The sequence below is a fragment of the Ascaphus truei genome, chromosome 6 (genome assembly GCF_040206685.1).
Source record: "Ascaphus truei isolate aAscTru1 chromosome 6, aAscTru1.hap1, whole genome shotgun sequence".
In the NCBI taxonomy this organism is placed as follows: Eukaryota; Metazoa; Chordata; class Amphibia; order Anura; family Ascaphidae; genus Ascaphus; species Ascaphus truei.
This window is the reverse complement of record NC_134488.1, coordinates 138,478,606-138,498,766: the sequence shown is the minus strand read 5'-3', so window position 1 is coordinate 138,498,766 and position 20,161 is coordinate 138,478,606. Positions and strand designations below refer to the sequence as shown.

The 20,161-nt window shown below is 52.1% G+C and overlaps 2 protein-coding genes across 2 annotated transcripts in view; both read left to right on the top strand.

The window, feature by feature from the left end:
• LOC142497974 (uncharacterized) overlaps window positions 1-20,161 on the top strand; it is a 364,739-nt gene that overhangs the window by 11,908 nt on the left and 332,670 nt on the right. The window lies entirely within an intron of this gene.
• LOC142497979 (uncharacterized) overlaps window positions 1-20,161 on the top strand; it is a 107,733-nt gene that overhangs the window by 87,159 nt on the left and 413 nt on the right. Inside the window, 1 exon segment of the mRNA XM_075606472.1 lies at window positions 17,723-20,161. Coding sequence (XP_075462587.1) covers window positions 17,723-20,161 — 2,439 coding nt within the window.

Below are 20,161 nucleotides of genomic sequence, written 5' to 3'. Positions count from 1 at the left end.
GGGGGGAGGGAGGTTACCTCCTTGCGCCACCCGGTGCTCCCGGGGGGGGGGGGGGAGGGAGGTTACCTCCTTGCGCCACCCGGTGCTCCCGGCTCGGCCGCGGGGGGTGTTACCTGCTTGCTGGCGCTCCCGGCGGTAATACGGGGCCCTGAGGAGAAGAGCCGAGTGGGCAGGCGGCGGCGTGTGAGAGGCGGCGTGAGTTTTGCTGGCGGCGTGTCGTGAGGTGGAGGAGGCTTGGCGCCGGGGAGGCTGGGGTTTGCGGTGAGGGGGGGTGGGGCGCTTGCGGTGAGAGGGGGTGGGGCGTTTGCGGTGAGAGGGGGCGGGGGGTTTGCGGGGAGGGGGGGCGGGGGATTTGCGGTGAGGGGGGCACAGGGGTGTGTGTGAGACACTGTTAGAGCACACCAGCCAATGAGAGGTGTGCGGGGGCAGGCGGGCCAAGGGAGCCATCTCATTGGCCTGAAGTGGAGTGACGGGCCAAAGGTCCAATGCGATTGCCCCTAGGGACAGGGAGACACAGGACAGACAGGCAGACATACATACAACGCTTTGAGATATATATATATATACTAGCTGAGAGACCCGGCGTTGCCCGGGATGTAAATGCGTAATAGGTAGTATTATTTATAAATCGTGGAACAATAGGTGACTGTTTGTTGTAAAGGTTGGATAATAATATTGAAAAGAAAGATGGAAGAAAATGTAATACGATGTTGTATAAAAATGGTTTATTGTAAACATACCACAGTACAATGTATATTTTGGTGCCATAAGTGATGTAAAAATGTGAGGCGTGTGTCCTGCTAGGGTGTGAGGCGGCAGGTGGCGCGTGGGTTGTGAGTGCTGTCTGTGAGTGGGGGTCCTGCTAGGGTGTGAGGCGGCGGGTGGTGCGTGGGTTGTGAGTGCTGTCTGTGAGTGTGGGTCCTGCTAGGGTGTGAGGCGGCGGGTGACGCGTGGGTTGTGAGTGCTGTCTGTGAGTGGGGGTCCTGCCAGGGTGTGAGGCGGTGGGTCAGTGATGTCGGTGCGTAGGGGAGGGAGGCAGCAGGTGTGTGTGGCGGCAGGTATGTGTGGAGTGTGGCGGGTGTCTGTTGAGTGCGTGCAGCAGCTGTGAGGCGGTGGGTGAAAGGCAGAGGCGGCCGGAGTAAGGGCGGGTGAAAGGCAGAGGCGGTGGTGGGGAGGCGGTAAGGCGGGCAGGAAGGCGAAGGGCGGCGGGAAGGGGAGGAGGGGGTGGTGGAGGGGGGCAAGGGGTGGAGGAGGGGGGCAAGGGGTGGAGGAGGAGGGGGAAGGGTTAGAGGAGGGGGGGAAGGGGTGGAAGTGTGGGAGGGGGTGGGAGGGGGTGGGAGGGGAAAGGGGTGGAGGGGAAAAAGGGGTGGAGGGGAGGGGGTGGAGGGGAAAAAGGGGTGGAGGGGAGTGGGGGGGGGGTGGAGGGGAGCGGAGGGGGGGGAAGTGGAGCGGAGGGAAAGGGGGAGGCGGTGGGAAGGGGGGGAGGCGGTGGGATGGGGGGGGGAGGCGGTGGGATGGGGGGGGAGGCGGTGGGATGGGGGGGGGAGGCGGTGGGAAGGGGGGGGAGGCGGTGGGATGGGGGGTGGGAGGCGGTGGGATGGGGGGGAGGGAGGCGGTGGGAAGGGGGAGGGAGGCGGTGGGAAGGGGGGGGAGTCGGTGGGAAGTGGGGGGAGGCGGTGAGAAGGGGGGGAGGCGGTGGGAAGGGGGGGAAGCGGTGGGAAGGGGGGGAGGCGAAGGGGGGGGTGGGGGGGGGGTGGAGGGGAGGCGAAGGGGGGGGTGGAGGGGAGGCGAAGGGGGGGGTGGAGGGGAGGCGAAGGGGGGGGTGGAGGGGAGGCGAAGGGGGGGGGTGGAGGGGAGGCGAAGGGGGGGTGGGTGGAGGGGAGGCGAAGGGGGGGGGTGGAGGGGAGGCGAAGGGGGGGGGGTGGAGGGGAGGCGAAGGGGGGGGGGTGGAGGGGAGGCGAAGGGGGGGGGTGGAGGGGAGGCGAAGGGGGGGGGTGGAGGAGAGGTGAAGGGGGGGGTGGAGGGGAGGCTTGGCGCCGGGGAGGCTGGGGTTTGCGGTGAGGGGGGGTGGGGCGCTTGCGGTGAGAGGGGGTGGGGCGTTTGCGGTGAGAGGGGGCGGGGGGTTTGTGGGGAGGGGGGGCGGGGGATTTGCGGTGAGGGGGGCACAGGGGTGTGTGTGAGACACTGTTAGAGCACACCAGCCAATGAGAGGTGTGCGGGGGCAGGCGGGCCAAGGGAGCCATCTCATTGGCCTGAAGTGGAGTGACGGGCCAAAGGTCCAATGCGATTGCCCCTAGGGACAGGGAGACACAGGACAGACAGGCAGACATACATACAACGCTTTGAGATATATATATATATACTAGCTGAGAGACCCGGCGTTGCCCGGGATGTAAATGCGTAATAGGTAGTATTATTTATAAATCGTGGAACAATAGGTGACTGTTTGTTGTAAAGGTTGGATAATAATATTGAAAAGAAAGATGGAAGAAAATGTAATACGATGTTGTATAAAAATGGTTTATTGTAAACATACCACAGTACAATGTATATTTTGGTGCCATAAGTGATGTAAAAATGTGAGGCGTGTGTCCTGCTAGGGTGTGAGGCGGCAGGTGGCGCGTGGGTTGTGAGTGCTGTCTGTGAGTGGGGGTCCTGCTAGGGTGTGAGGCGGCGGGTGGTGCGTGGGTTGTGAGTGCTGTCTGTGAGTGTGGGTCCTGCTAGGGTGTGAGGCGGCGGGTGACGCGTGGGTTGTGAGTGCTGTCTGTGAGTGGGGGTCCTGCTAGGGTGTGAGGCGGTGGGTCAGTGATGTCGGTGCGTAGGGGAGGGAGGCAGCAGGTGTGTGTGGCGGCAGGTATGTGTGGAGTGTGGCGGGTGTCTGTTGAGTGCGTGCAGCAGCTGTGAGGCGGTGGGTGAAAGGCAGAGGCGGCCGGAGTAAGGGCGGGTGAAAGGCAGAGGCGGGGGTGGGGAGGCGGTAAGGCGGGCAGGAAGGCGAAGGGCGGCGGGAAGGGGAGGAGGGGGTGGTGGAGGGGGGCAAGGGGTGGAGGAGGGGGGCAAGGGGTGGAGGAGGGGGGCAAGGGGTGGAGGAGGACGGGGAAGGGTTAGAGGAGGGGGGGAAGGGGTGGAAGTGTGGGAGGGGGTGGGAGGGGAAAGGGTTGGAGGGGAAAAAGGGGTGGAGGGGAGGGGGGTGGAGGGGAGTGGGGGGGGGGGGTGGAGGGGAGCGGAGGGGGGGAAGTGGAGCGGAGGGAAGGGGGGGGAGGCGGTGGGAAGGGGGGGAGGCGGTGGTATGGGGGGGGGAGGCGGTGGGAAGGGGGGGGAGGCGGTGGGATGGGGGGGGGAGGCGGTGGGATGGGGGGTGGGAGGCGGTGGGATGGGGGGGAGTGAGGCGGTGGGAAGGGGGAGGGAGGCGGTGGGAAGGGGGGGGAGTCGGTGGGAAGAGGGGGGAGGCGGTGAGAAGGGGGGGAGGCGGTGGGAAGGGGGGGAAGTGGTGGGAAGGGGGGGAAGCGGTGGGAAGGGGGGAGTGGAGGGGAGGCGAAGGGGGGGGTGGAGGGGAGGCGAAGGGGGGGGTGGAGGGGAGGCGAAGGGGGGGTGGAGGGGAGGCGAAGGGGAGGCGAAGGGGGGGGTGGAGGGGAGGCGAAGGGGGGGGTGGAGGGGAGGCGAAGGGGGGGTGGAGGGGAGGCGAAGGGGGGGTGGAGGGGAGGCGAAGGGGGGTGGGTGGAGGGGAGGCGAAGGGGGGGGGGTGGAGGGGAGGCGAAAAGGGGGGTGGAGGGGAGGCGAAGGGGGGGGTGGAGGGGAGGCGAAGGGGGGGGGTGGAGGGGAGGCGAAGGGGGGGGGTGGAGGGGAGGTGAAGGGGGGGGGTGGAGGGGAGGTGAAGGGGGGGTGGAGGAGAGGTGAAGGGGGGGGTGGAGGGGAGGTGAAGGGGGTGGAAGGGAGGGGAAGTGGAGTGAGGGGAGGTGAAAGGGGGTGAGGGGAGGTGAACGGGGGTGAGGGGAGGTGAAGGCCGCTCACTCACCTGTCCGGCAGGTCCCACGTGGATCTGAGGCGGGAGGCAGCGTGTTGTGGCCGCTCCCCCGCTGTGTCCCGGGCGCTCGCTCGCTCCCCCGCTGACTGTAGCGGCGCCGGGGGGGGGGGGTATCGGGGAGACACTGACACTGGAGGGGAGGGGGGTGGAGGGGAGGTGAAGGGGGGGATGGAGGGGAGGTGAAGGGGGGGTGGAGGGGAGGTGAAGGGGTGAGGAGGGCATGTGAAGGGGGGGTGGAGGGGAGGTGAAGGCCGCTCACTCACCCGTCCGGCAGGTCCCACGTGGATCTGAGGCAGGAGGCAGCGTGTTGTGGCCGCTCCCCCGCTGTGTCCCTGGCGCCGCCATCTTGGGTACTCGGCACCGCCAGGCAGCCTGCCTGGCCACTGGCTGTTCCCCCACCGGGGAGGGGGTGAGTTGTAGCGCTGGGGAGGGGGGGGCATGTATATGTGTGGGGGGGGAGAGGTGGGAGATATAGAGGGGGGGTCTCGCACGGCCGCTGACACTGGGTGGGGGGGGCGCTGAAGGGGTAATAATAGTGTGTGTGTGTGTGTGTGTGTCCCGCTGTGTGTGTGTGTGTGTGTGTGTGTGTGTGTGTCCCGCTGACTGTAGCGGCGCCGGGGGAGGGGGGGGGCGGGGTGAAAGCGTGGGAGACACGGGGAGAGGAGGTGCGCGCGGGTGCTGCTAACACTGTGAGCCCCGCTAATGTATGTAACACCCCCCCCCCCCCGAGAGAGAGAGTGTGTGTGTCTGTGTGTCTGTGTGTCTGTGTGTCTGTGTGTCTGTGTGTCTGTGTGTCTGTGTGTCTGTGTGTCTGTGTGTCTGTGTGTCTGTGTGTCCTTTTGGCCCGTCACTCCGCCTCAGGCTAATGAGAGGTGTGCGGGGGCGGGCCAAGGGACCAATGACATTTCTCCTAGGGACACCGAACATCCAGGCAGGCATGCAGGCAGGCATACAGTGCTTTCACTAATATAGTATAATATATATATGTAGCGGTCATGTAAAATGCCTACAGTCATCTCTCCTGCTGGCAGCAAGGCCTGGTAAGTGTGGGCATGCCAGCAGTAATTATGGAGGTTTGCCCTCACACCCTGGTGAGGTGCCCTGTGTAAGGATGGGAGTGGTCACAGACTCTGACTCCCTGGTTGGTGATGTCAGAGTTGTGTCAGCCCCAGAGGTTACATAAGGCACAGCACTGTGTCTAAAAGTTAGTTCAAGTTCTAGTCCTAGTCTGAGTTGCTGAGGAGTGCTGGAAAGTTCTGGTTATGTTATAGTAGCTGAAAGGAGACTGTGTCCAGGGACCTGGCACAGGGTAAAGATATCCTGGCGGGGATAGGGAATCCCTATTAAAGGAGAATTACACCTTTTAAAGGGAAGCACTGACTCAAGATGAGTGGCTAGAGATTCTACTGCGTGGGGCTGCTAGCCCACCTCAACCAATAAAGATGCTCTTATTCGAACACCCTCTCGTGTACATGTGTGGAGTGAATGTACAGAGGGGAGCACCACAGAGGAGTTCCTCGTCAGGACCATCCCCAAGTGACCGAAGGGACCCTGATGAGGTGGAGGCGCTGCACTGGAACTAGGTGAGACTCAAGACACTACCTCAGCTGCCTGTCTGGACGGGTTCTCCCCACACACCATCATGCGGGAGGCTCAGGGGTACTGTTGCCAACAGGTGCACCACCAGACACTACCACACTGTAATGGGGACCGGTTAGACCACGGGGGCCAATGTGAGATTGGGTGGGTCAGGCCGGGCCAGAAAAACCGTTACATTTGGAGGCGCTGCTGAGATCTTAGACCTGGGGTGCCCTATTCAACACCGATCAGCATCATGGTAATTCCCTCCCGTCAAGAGGTCCACGCGTGGGCCACCACCGTCCGTGAACCACCTAGACACGTTATTGCCATAGGGAACGTTCCGGCGTTAGTGGCGGAAACTGACATCCGGAACTCACTGAGCAAGCTCTTAGGGCCAGATAGAGTATGGTACCGTGGCAGGGTGTTCGACTCCACTTATCATTTGAGTGCCCTACTATTCACCGTGGGGCGGGACATATGCCCTGAAGCAACCCCGAACACTCTAGTAGCCCCCGAGTGCCCGCCAGAAGGATACCCCCTTATATACTCGGACTTACCAGTAATAAGGGAAATGTTCTCGCTAAGAGCCCCTCCTCAAGATCCAGATGAACCGTCCACCAGTACTTGGACACCACTTACCCCCGTGTCCAGTACCCCAAACCGGGTTGACCGTCCCCAACCCAAAGTCTCCTTTACCCCAAGCGCCCTCCCGGACGCCAGTAGTTGGGCTGACAGTCCTCCCTCTCCACCCGACACCGTACCCCGCGAGGTAAACTCCCGGCCTATCGGAGAGAGAGCAACGAACGAAGGTTCCATAATGGGGGTGACGCTACCCCAATTCGTAGAAGCCCTCACTGTGGCATCCCAGTCTCAAAGTTATAGGAAGCTTAAGGCCTTCTCTGGAGTACTTCCAATACCCCAGGGGGAGGAAGGAATAGACCTGTGGAGGGAGAATGCAGTAAAAGTAGTAGAGGAGTGGTCGTGCACTGACACTGTAAAGCGGCAGCGTATTATGGAATGCCTCAGACCCCCTGCGTCTACTATGTTGACCATCCACAGGGACCAACACCCAGAGTTGACAGCGTTGGAAATGGTGGCGTTCCTGTTGGAGGCGTACGGACTAGCAGAAGACGAAGGAGCGCTCTGGACGAAGTACTTCCATCTTTATCAGAAGGAAGGAGAGGACCTGTCGGCTTTTATCCAGCTGATACAAACAAAATTATCAATAGTGGCGCTCTAGAATAACCAAATATCATACAACCTGCCTAAATCCCCATCTTACTAAGTGTAATAAACAGTGTAATATAAAAGGTGATACCAATACAAACAAATATGGATGCCGCTATAACCCAGTGGAGGATCCTTCTCACGATCCCATGTAGATTGTAGAGGTGTAGGTCATCGGGAAGCGCAAACCATGAAAAACATAAAAATAATCTGATAGTGCAGTATACGTGATAAATCGTGAGTTCATATATTTACAGAAATCTGTGTGTAGAATACTCACAAACATATAGTGAGTGATGTTCACAAAAAGGTATCTTTAAATCGCAGCCCACCAAAGATGGTAATCACAAGGAGCTTCTGGAGACCTTAATTACAAAAGAAACGGACATAGTGCAGACTGGAAGGACGATTTATAAAAAGCAAGTGGTAAGGAATACACTCACATGGTATTGGAATTAAAAAAGCATGTAGATCCTGCGATCTGGATCTCGGCAAGTGAAGCGTGTGTTCTCTGCCTCCCCTGTGTCTCGGCGTGCGGGTCAGTGGTGCGTCTCACCGGATCCGGAAACCGGAACTGATGTCATCCGCCTGCAGGGGCTCCACTCGCTTAGGGATCTCACTGGTCGGCGTCACTCTACGCGTTTCTCCGCATTCGGTTTCTTCAGGAGTGATTTGCTGACTGATTCTGATTAACTTATATACGCTGTGCTACAGCCCTATTGGTTAATACTGATTAGATATTCGAGTACTAGCCATAACAGTAATAAAGCAATTGAGTGCTAATAGCTATAGTTATGAATTAATAGTTACACATCAAGACATATGTGTAACTCCAAAGAATACAGAAATTTATTAATACATGCAACATTGGTTAAAAATAGGTTATAAAATCTATATGCAATAAATATATATGCAATAAAAACACTTAATAAACGCAACAAGAGATAGACTATTACATTGAACTGACTAAAAATGTATCTAGCGTGATGAGGTGAAAGAGGCATTCTAATAGGGAGATACAAAAGCAAAATTAGAATGGATTACACAAAAGGATTACAAAAAAGGTTTAATATCAAACTCAAGATTCAATCCCAATGGGGCAATAGTTTTTAATTCATACATCCAAAAGGATTCTCTTTTAATCAAAGTTAGGTCTCTATTGCCCCCTCTCCAGTTAGGCATCACCTGTTCTATGGCCTTAAAGGAAAAGCTGGCAGGATTGGAATTGTGTGCTATTAAAAAGTGATTGGAAACACTGTGAGTTGTGAGTTTTCTTTTTTGTGTTAATAAGATGCTCTAATATACGTGTTCTAAGCGGGCGAGTGGTCTTACCAATATATTGTAGACCACATTCGCATTCTGCCAGGTAAATTACAAACTTTGATCGACAATTAAGATGTTGTTTTATATTATACAATTTATCGGTTACATTTGATTTAAAACTTTGAACCAACTTAGAACTATGCTGACATGCAGCTTTTATCCACCGCCTACAGCTGGTCCTCGGGGTCCTACTCAATCGTAAGCTGGTCTCCGCCTCGGGGATGGATGAAGCTCTCCATAAGCAGTATCTGCGGGGATCAAGCCCCACTCACCCTATAGCCAACATGCTCCGCAGCAAGATAATGGACGGGGGCCCCTACAAGTTCACCGAGTTGCTGCGGCAAGTGAAACTACAGGAGGCTCATGTTATGCTACACTCCACCGTTACCCCTAAGAGCCCCTCTGCCTCCAAAGGAAAGGGCTCTATGGAAAAGAAGGAAGAGTCTGCTGCCTTGTCCAAGGGGTACAAACTAAGACCCCCTGACCGACCACCTTCCCCGTCCACGAGTCGCCCGGAAAGCCGCCCAGTTGTATGCTATAACTGCGGTAAGAAGGGCCACGTACTCCGTAACTGCCCAGAAAAGGAAGGTCACCCTGAGGAACACCCTTCCGATAGAGGGAAATCAGCCCGATCTATGGTCTGCAGTGTGCCAATGGCAGAAGCTGACCTCGAACTCCCTCCTTCTGGAACCCCGGATGCCCCTTCTGACGCTGGCCCCAGTGATGACGCCTCATCCGGTGAAGCTTGCAGTCAAGTGGGCCCTGCGGCCATCGTGCCCGTGGTACTAGAAGGGATATACGCCTCGGCCCTATTGGACACAGGGTCACAAGTAACCATAATATATCGCAGGTTCTATGATCAGCACCTTCAACACTGCCCACTAAGGCCGGCCGAACATATGAAGGTTAGGGGGTTAAGTAATGAGGACTACCCCATCGATGGGATTGTAAGGGTCCAGCTGGACATACTCCAACTGAACACCGGCAAGAAGCACCCCATGCAGGTAACCTACCATTCACGTGCACCAACAAGGCCTAATCACCAGACATAGTGGCTGCGCAGTCACACACATACAGACATTGGTATTTGACTTTGGGAGTGCGAGACATTTGGGTGGGGGTTACTGGACACAGGGTGGGGTCACTCTGTGGGAGGTTAGCGTCCGCCGTGACGCCTAGAGGTGTTAGCGTCCGCCGTGACACCTAGAGGTGGTAGCGTCCGCCGTGACGCCTAGAGGTGGTAGCGTCCGCCGTGACGCCTAGAGTGGTTAGCGTCCGCCGTGGCGCATGGAGGTTGTGTTGAGATGTGATGAAGTACATTGTTGCATGTAGTAAAGTCAATAGTTATATAGAGCTGTCTGTGTGGTCATTGTGTATTGTCCTGCGAGGAACTACTCCCCCTCTGGTGGGAGCCATCGCAGGTGGAGGCGCTGCATCATTAGTATTCGTAGTATATTGCCCCAGGTTCCCTATAGCGGAGGCTCAGCCTTCTGTGAGCCAACAGGTATTGCACCACGCACACCCTTGGTAACATTGCATGTTCCCTGCACTCACGCGGTATATACGATTGGGTGGGGTGATATGACCGTTACATATATATATATATATCTATATGAGATGGTTCCCTTGGCCTGCCTGCCCCCGCACACCTCATTGGCTGGTGTGTATATATATATATCTTGTATGTATGGGGGGGGGGGGTCTAATATATATCTATCTATCTATCTATCTATATATATCTCACAATTATTAAGGTTATGGTGGGTACAAAAAAGTGACAAAAACCCGCCCCAGCAAAGCATATAGCAAATGGAAATATAACTGTATGCTCATTTGCATGTCTTAGGCAGGTCTGCAACCCCCCCCTTACACCATTATCACCCAGCACTTCCACTGCAGCAAAGAATTATGGGAAATTATATGCAAATGAGCACACAGTGCCACTTTTTGCTTCAAAACCATTTTATACATGGTTCCCTATAGGCTTAAGCTTCCTGCATGGTCACAGCTTTAAGCACAGCCAGGGTTAAGATGCATAGCCAGCAAACCCACCCACAGACAGCTGTTTCTTTTTTTTGTAACTTAAATTTTATTAGTTTATAATTTTATAATATTATACAATACAATACATTACAAAATACATTATGTCATGGTGATTCTCAGTGTATCTGGAAGTATAACGTTACTAATATCAATGGAATAGAACTTTAGTCTGTGGTCAGACTGGTGGGCCTAAAGGGGTATCGAGACACGGCTCGCTTTCCGGGTCCATATTATGGTGTCAAACCCCCCTTCTAATCGGGGGGGGACCAGGTGTAAAAGCTCAGTCACCGATTCATTAACCGCCCGGCGGACTAGTCGGCTGACACACGACTCATCCAGACGACGTATACATAAACAGGTAGACAACTACATGGGTAGACAAACAAACGTGAAGACCGACAAACAATCAACCATACGGACGGACAAACCGGTAGACAAACATTGATCCAAGAGGAAGAGGGGGGGAGGGGGGGAAGAGGGGGTTGGGAGTAGGGGGGTAGGATATGGATGCTAGTGATCGTGAGTGTCTCAGAGTTGTTACGCTACTCTCTAGGTATGTTACCTGTTTGAAATATGATCATCCTATGCCTAGCATGGGTGTAGCACACCTCTCCCAAGGAGAACGGACTTGGAAACTATCATAGCCAGATTGATGCCCTTTCTAACCCCGGGATGTCTGTCTGTGCCAACCAAGGCGTCCAGACTTTTAGATAATTGTCGCCAGTGTCGTTAACCAGACTCGTTAACTTTTCCATCTGGCAGATAAACCAAATACGATTCCGAATTTTTGGGATGGTTGGTATGTCTGAGCTTTTCCATAGTGCTGCGATCTCACACCGCATTGCGAGTGCAAAGTGAGCAATAAGTTTATTATGAGCTTTAGAGAGACCCGCTAGTGGTCTGTTCAAGAGAAACAGCCACGGATCTGGGGGAATAGTGAGATCAAACAGTCTCTGTATCCAAAGTCTAATTGTCTCCCAGAATGAGGAGATCCGCGGGCAAGACCACAGCATATGTAGCAGGTCTGCTGATCCTCCATACTGGCGCGGGCACAGCGGGGAGGATCCCGGCACGAACCTTGATAATTTTAGTGGGGTAAGGTACCATCGCATCAGGACCTTATATGCGTTTTCCTTGAGGGTGGTACATATGGAGCACTTTGCTGTGGCTACAAAAATAGCACTCCAGTCCTCGTCTTCCAGACATTCTCCGATGTCTGTTTCCCATCGCAATCTAAATGAGGGTATCTCATGGGCTTGTTCGCTAGAACTGATCACTTCGCTGTATAGCTGCGAGGTAAGTCCCTTTGTGTCGGTCTCTGCCAGACAGAGCTTTTCGAAGGATGTCAATTGTGGGTACGGGGCAAATTTGTTATAGAACGCCCTGATCTGGAGGTATCTAAAGAATTCTGAGTGGGTGATCTCTTTTTCTAATCTGATGTGATCAAACGTCTTAACTTTTCTGTCATGGCCTTCCAGATCTTTAATCCGATTATAACCTTTCTTTTTCCAAATTGATATATTACCGACCGATAGGCCCGGCACGAACTCGGAATTGTTCCACAGGGGTGCCATCATAGAGCGTGTCGTTGTGAGGGAATGTTTAAATTTTGTGGCCTCCCAAATTGACAATGAGTTGGTCATTGAGGATAGCGGCATATTGGCGCCTTTTCGCACCATTTTGGGGAGCCAGATTAGATTACGTAATTCTATAGGTTCACAGGCTGCACTCTCTAATTCGACCCATCTCTTAGATCTCGGGTCAGATTGCCATTGCACAATTTGGCTCAACTGTGCCGCTTTGTAATATGATAACAGGCAGGGTACCGCTAGACCCCCAGCCAAGACCGGCCTTTTCATATTAATTTTGCTGACTCTTGGTTTTTTACCTCCCCATATAAACTTGGAGATGTCGGATTGAAGTGAGTGCAGGTCCTTCAATCTGAGTGGCACTGAGAGAGTTTGGAAGAGATATAAAATACGGGGGAGTAAGTTCATTTTAACACTATGCATTCTTCCTATCCAGGAGATCCTTTTAGATGTCCACTTTTGTAGGTCTGATTTTAGGGTCAGGATTAGGTTGGGGTAATTTGCGTCGTATATTTCTTTGACGTTTCTGGTGATGTGGACACCCAGATATTTTATAGATTTGTGTTGCCAGTGAAATTTAAAGTTTAGTTTTAATAGTTTTTCTATATGGCTGGGGAGATTGACATTGAGAGCCTCAGATTTGGATTGATTGATTTTGAAGCCGGAAATTTTAGAAAACCTGTTTAGCAGGTCAAAGCAAACAGGCCGGATACGATGCTGGCCCGCATGCTGAAAGACAGGCAAACTAAATACAACATCCAAGCTTTACGCTTAAAATCTGGTACCCCTACTTCAAACCCACAGAAAATAGTAGATGAATTCGGCTCCTTCTATGAGACACTCTATAATGGTGAGAAAGTGGCACATAATCCTAGCACGAGCAGTAAAATAAGAGATTTCCTGGCTAGCTCCAACCTGGTGAGATTGACAGAATCAGACAGAACCTCCCTCAATGCCGACTTCACACACGAGGAGTTGACACAGGCCATTACGGAACTTAAACCTTCAAAGGCACCGGGGCCGGGCGGCTTCTCAGGGTTATACTACAAGAAATTTATCAAATTACTTGCCCCAAGGTTGCTCCAAGTATTCAACGCTATTTTAGCGGGAGCCCCCATCCCCAAGGAGATGTTACAGGCGTCTATATCAATCATCCCGAAACCAGGGAAAGACCCACTAGATTTCAAAAGTTACAGGCCCATATCACTAATCAATACGGATATCAAGCTATATGCAAAGTTATTGGCCAATAGAATATGTCTTATCCTACCCAGACTCATACATCCAGATCAGGTCAGATTTATCAAGGGCCGACAAGCCGCAGATAATACCCGTCGATTTTATAGATCTGATAGATTTGGCCACTATTGACACTGCTCAAAGTATGTTGTTAAGTCTGGACGCCGAAAAGGCTTTCGATAGGATAGACTGGCCCTACCTAAAGGAGACGCTTGCGGCATTTGGCTTTGGAGATCGGGTGAGTGATGCGATTCTATCTCTGTACTCTAACCCCACCGCCAGGGTTGTACACCAAGGCTACCCCTCTCGGCCCTTCCAAATTAGGAGTGGTACGAGACAGGGTTGCCCATTATCTCCCCTCATTTTCGCCCTCTGTATCGAACCCCTGGCGGCGCAAATCAGAGGAAACACTGACATCTCAGGGTTAAACGCATACTCCCAAACCCATAAAGCGACCCTGTACGCAGATGACATCTTCTTGATGATCACGAAACCCCTCACCTCACTACCGAACCTATTTGACCTGCTACAGAGACAGCTGTTTCAATCTTAATGGGTCTCATCAGTGTGGGGTTAGTTACACTGGCAATGCAAAGCTGAAGCAATCAGGATGGGTTTTACCATACTTAGACCACACATACATACAGTGGTCGACAAATCACCCCAAAATCTACTCGCTGAACCAAAAAATCTGCTCGCCCCGCCCCTAGCCCTAAAAAATAAATAAAATAAATTCCTAGTAAGAACATTAGTTTTTGACATAAATTTATTGTATTACATAATACTACAATTAGTGTGTCACTGACTGTGTGTGTCACTGACTGTGTGTGTCACTGACTGTGTGACACTGACTGTGTGTGACACTGACTGACTGTGTGTGACACTGACTGACTGTGTGTGACACTGACTGACTGTGTGTGACACTGACTGACTGTGTGTGACACTGACTGACTGTGTGTGACACTGACTGACTGTGTGTGACACTGACTGACTGTGTGTGACACTGACTGACTGTGTGTGACACTGACTGACTGTGTGTGACACTGACTGATTGTGTGTGACACTGACTGACTGTGTGTGACACTGACTGGCTGTGTGTGACACTGACTGACTGGCTGTGTCTGACTGACTGGCTGTGTCTGACGGACTGACTGGCTGTGTCTGACGGACTGACTGGCTGTGTCTGACTGACTGACTGGCTGTGTCTGACTGTCTGGCTGTGTCTGACTGTCTGGCTGTGTCTGACTGTCTGGCTGTGACTGACTGGCTGTGTCTGACTGACTGACTAGCTGTGTCTGACTGACTGACTGGCTGTGTCTGACTGACTGACTGGCTGTGTCTGACTGACTGACTGGCTGTGTCTGACTGACTGGTTGGCTGTGTCTGACTGACTGGTTGGCTGTGTCTGACTGACTGGTTGGCTGTGTCTGACTGACTGGCTGTGTCTGACTGACTTTCTGGCTGTGTCTGACTGGCTGTGTCTGACTGACTGGCTGTGTGTGACTGGCTGTGACTGACTGGCTGTGTCTGACTGGCTGTGTCTGGCTGACTGACTGGCTGTGTCTGGCTGACTGACTGGCTGTGTCTGACTGACTGGCTGTGTCTGACTGACTGGCTGGCTGTGTCTGACTGACTGGCTGTGTCTGACTGACTGACTGGCTGTGTCTGACTGACTGGCTGTGTCTGACTGACTGGCTGTGTCTGACTGACTGACTGACTGGCTGTGTCTGACGGACTGGCTGTGTTTGACTGACTGACTGGCTGTGTCTGACTGACTGGCTGTGTCTGACTGACTGGCTGTGACTGACTGACTGGCTGTGTCTGACTGACTGGCTGTGTCTGACTGACTGGCTGTGTCTGCCGCGGGGGGGGAGACGACAACGGAGAGCTGCGCGGGGGGGAGATGACAACGGAGAGCCGCGCGGGGGTATGGGAGAGTACTTACGTGCTCACGAAGGATGCAGCTTTAAAAGGAAGGCCACTTCCATGTGAGCTCATATAGCGCCTGGATGCGTGCCAAAAAAAACAATTTGTCAGTGTCCACACCAATCAAATAGGATTTATTTATTATTATTTTCCAGCGCGAGCAGGGATTATTTAAAAAAACAAACCACGTGCGCTGCTTGGGCCAATAGGAGGTCGTCACGATGTCAAATCCAGTCGCCCGGGGCGTGCGGGGAACTGGATTTGTCGAACGGGGGGCGGGGGGGGTGGGGGTTGCTCCTTGCATTTGTCCTGGGCACCCAGATTTCTGTTGGCGGCTCTGGGTGGCAAGATGGGATTTGCAGTAGGATTTAGAAAAAAAAGTGGTATATATCTGCCAGCCATTTTTTTTCTGGTGACGTCATTTTAAAGGGAGAGAAGCATAGCCTTCCTGATTGGCGTGCTTCCCTCCCTTTATGATGTCACATCCTTTAAAAAAAACGTGATAACACAAATGACAAACCATTCGATGGGGTCTTGCCAAACCGTTCGAGATGGCAGTAATTTTATTGAAGTGGCCGGTAAAGAAATTGCCATGCTAGCCACTAAGGTAATTAACCCTCTGACCACCACACCAAACCTCCAATGGAAAGCCTAACCACCCTCCCCGGGGCAACTACTGCCATCACCCACGTCCCCTACCTCCGCCCCCCCTTCTAGGCGAATGCCCAATATCCCTATTGGACAAATGTGGTTTTAAACATAAACAAAATATATACACGTTTAAAACAAAATAATACCATTTAAAATACATTTTAGACATAAAACCATTGATTATCACTATGGATGGAATGTATATTCTTATGGACTGTTATATACCATGATTGGTTCCAGTTAACCATCTTCATATCAACTTTTACATACTGCATGATCTACACTTATATTTGAGCACCATCCTCCCACACATTTCTAGACTGCCCATCTTGCAGCCAGGTCACTCAGCCGCACATCAGTGAGTTGTCACCCGGAGGAAGTCCCTGGACAATCACTCCTAGTCAGGGCCCTAGAAGCTGTCCTAGCTGTTCTCTTACTCCCTGGTGGAGTAAAAGGAATAGTCTCCCACCTCTCCCAGAGGGAGGGCCGCAAAGCCTGCCAGAGCCCTGGCAGCTCACTGGGGTAGACTATCCTCTCTCAAGGGGGAGAGGAACTACTAAATTCAGGAAATTCTATGCAATAAGTAGTTATAGGCACCACCCCTGTGTCACTGTGATTGGACACAGAGCCTGATGACACTATATTCACTGCCTCACTGCACAGCATGGGTGTGGGGAAAACCCATGATTACTCCTGGCAAACCTGCCCTTACCAGGGATAACTGCGCAGGAGGAGGACAGAATAATAGCCCAAAACCAGGGCTACACCAGTAATAAATAAACACATTAACAATATTAAAATACATTAATAACCCCCCTTCATTACCTCAATGGCTAACCGCTAAGGTAATGAAGGGAGTTGGTGGATGTACCATGTGCTGAATGCCATTTCATGGGTGCTGGGGCGTCACCTTAAAGGGAGGGATTCGCATTACTTTTTTTTTATCAAATTCCACAATTGTGCATCGTTTTTGTTTGCATCGCCCCCAGGGCCGGCCTGTCCATTAGGCGAACCTAGGTGGTGTCCTAGGGGCGCAGAACGGCCACCTACGTTCTGCCGCCCTGCTTCGAGCACAACCGACGTCACATGGCGTCTTGTTGCAATGGCAACCGTGACGGCCAAAGGACGTCATGACGTTGTGTTACCATGGTAATAGAGGGGTAGAGGTGCGGGTGTAAAAGATGGAGGGGGAGAGGTGGGGGTGTAGGTACTCCTGCATCAGCCTAGTAAGTATAGATATGAACTGAGGTGCAATAGGGATAATAAGCGTATAACATTAAAAAAAAGGGGGGGAAAGAATCCCTTTCGAATGCACTCACAGTGTTGTGTAATGAGTTAGATACAATAAAACCTTTAATTGGTTATTTATAAAAATTACCAATGAAAACAGGAGTGGTGTTAATAGATCCATGGTCAATCCCAAAGGATTCTTTCCACCCCCCACCCCCTTTTTTTTTTTTAGATATCAATGGATTTGACAAGATTTCTGCCATTTTAATTGGTGTTTTCCAGCAAGTGAGATTTAAAAAAAAAAAATCTTTAAATCTTTAGATTTACCTTAACTGTATGATCCACTACATCTGCTCTCCCGGCCCTAATGCCGCACATGTTGTGCTAAACCCTTCCTTTGTACAATGTACATCTACAGTTTACTTTCATCCTGAACTGTTTGTGATATTCCAATTTACCTCTCCTGCATGACCTTCTGTAAGACAGTTTGTGTAACTGTGACTTTTTTGTCTCTTGTCTAGTTCTGATAGCACCAATAATCCATCCATGCCAAGACTGCAAGGTTGCTTTTAGCAGTCAGGATTATCTCCTCAAACATCTGAAGTTCAAACACCCAAATGAGTATATGGAAAAGACGAGGACAGAACAATCTTGCAACCTTCCAATAAATAAGAGAAAATGCAACTTTCAACCAGTCAAGGCAATTAATAAACAATGTAACTGCTTCTAAAATATATTCTTTTGAATAAGAAGGTGCCACAGGAAAAGATCTTGGATCAAGTGGGAAGAATCTGACTTGGTTATCACACCAGAACCTAGACAAGAGGACCCAAACAAGGGAGAGACTGCATGTATGTGGGGAATGTGGGAAGGGATTTAGTGACTTATCCAGCCTGAACAGACACAAGAGGACACACACAGGGGAGAGACCGCATGTATGTGGGGAATGTGGGAAGGGATTTAGTGACTTATCCAGCCTGGACACATACAAGATGACACACGCAGGGGAGAGACCGCATGTATGTGGGGAATGTGGGAAGGGATTTAGTGTGTTATCCAGCCTGAACACACACAAGAGGAAACACACAGGGGAGAGACCGCATGTATGTGGGGAATGTGGGAAGGGATTTAGTGTGTTATCCAGCCTTAAAATGCACATGAGGACACACACGGGGGAGAGACCGCATGTATGTGGGGAATGTGAGAAGGGATTTGGTGCCTTATCCAGCCTAATCAAACACAAGAGGACACACACAGGGGAGAGACCATATGTATGTGGGGAATGTGGGAAGGGATTTAGTACCTTATTCCACCTGAACAGACACAAGAGGACACACACAGGGGAGAGACCGTATATATGTGGGGAATGTGGGAAGCGATTTAGTCACTTATCAAGCCTGGACACACACAAGTGGACACACACAGGGGAGAGACCGCATGTATGTGGGGAATGTGGGAAGGGATTTAGTCACTTATCCAGCCTGTACATACACAAGAGGACACACACAGGGGAGAGACCGCACGTATGTGGGGAATGTGGGAAGGGATTTAGTACCTTATTCCACCTGAACACACACAAGAGGACACACACAGGGGAGAGACCGCATGTATGTGGGGAATGTGGGAAGCGATTTAGTCACTTATCCAGCCTGAACACACACGAGATGACACACACAGGGGAGAGACCGCATGTATGTGGGGAATGTGGGAAGGGATTTAGTGTGTTATCCAGCCTGATCACACACAAGAGGAAACACACAGGGGAGAGACCGCATGTATGTGGGGAATGTGGGAAGGGATTTAGTGTGTTATCCAGCCTGAACACACACAAGAGGAAACACACAGGGGAGAGACCGCATGTATGTGGGGAATGTGGGAAAGGATTTAGTGTGTTATCCAGCCTGAACACACACATGAGGACACACACAGGGGAGAGACCGTACGTATGTGGGGAATGTGGGAAGGGATTTAGTCAGTTATCCAACCTGAACACACACAAGAGGATACACACAGGGGAGAGACCGCATGTATGTGGGGAATGTGGGAAGGGATTTAGTACCTTATTCCACCTGAACACACACAAGAGGACACACACAGGGGAGAGACCGTATGTATGTGGGGAATGTGGGAAGCGATTTAGTCACTTATCCAGCCTGGACACACACAAGTGGACACACACAGGGGAGAGACCGCATGTATGTGGGGAATGTGGGAAGGGATTTAGTCACTTATCCAGCCTGGACACACACAAAAGGACACACACAGGGGAGAGACCACATGTATGTGGGGAATGTGGGAAGGGATTTAGTCACTTATCCAGCCTGAACACACACAAGAGGATACACACAGGGGAGAGACCGCATGTATGTGGGGAATGTGGGAAGGGATTTAGTCGGTTATCCAGCCTTTACACACACAAGAGGACACACACAGGGGAGAGACCGCATGTATGTGGGGAATGTGGGAAGGGATTTACCCAGTTATCCAGCCTGAACACGCACAAGAGGACACACACAGGGGAGAGACCGCATGTATGTGGGGAATGTGGGAAGGGATTTAGTGTGTTATCCAGCCTGAACACACACAAGAGGAAACACACAGGGGAGAGACCGCATGTATGTGGGGAATGTGGGAAAGGATTTAGTGTGTTATCCAGCCTGAACACACACATGAGGACACACACATGGGAGAGACCGTACGTATGTGGGGAATGTGGGAAGGGATTTAGTCAGTTATCCAGCCTGAACACACACAAGAGGATACACACAGGGGAGAGACCGCATGTATGTGGGGAATGTGGGAAGGGATTTAGTACCTTATTCCACCTGAACACACACAAGAGGACACACACAGGGGAGAGACCGTATGTATGTGGGGAATGTGGGAAGCGATTTAGTCACTTATCCAGCCTGGACACACACAAGTGGACACACACAGGGGAGAGACCGTATGTATGTGGGGAATGTGGGAAGGGATTTAGTCACTTATCCAGCCTGGATACACACAAAAGGACACACACAGGGGAGAGACCACATGTATGTGGGGAATGTGGGAAGGGATTTAGTCACTTATCCAGCCTGAACACACACAAGAGGATACACACAGGGGAGAGACCGCATGTATGTGGGGAATGTGGGAAGGGATTTAGTCGGTTATCCAGCCTTTACACACACAAGAGGACACACACAGGGGAGAGACCGCATGTATGTGGGGAATGTGGGAAGGGATTTACCCAGTTATCCAGCCTGAACACGCATAAGAGGACACACACAGGGGAGAAACCATATGTATTTGGGGAATGTGGGAAGGGATTTAATGTGATATCCAGCCT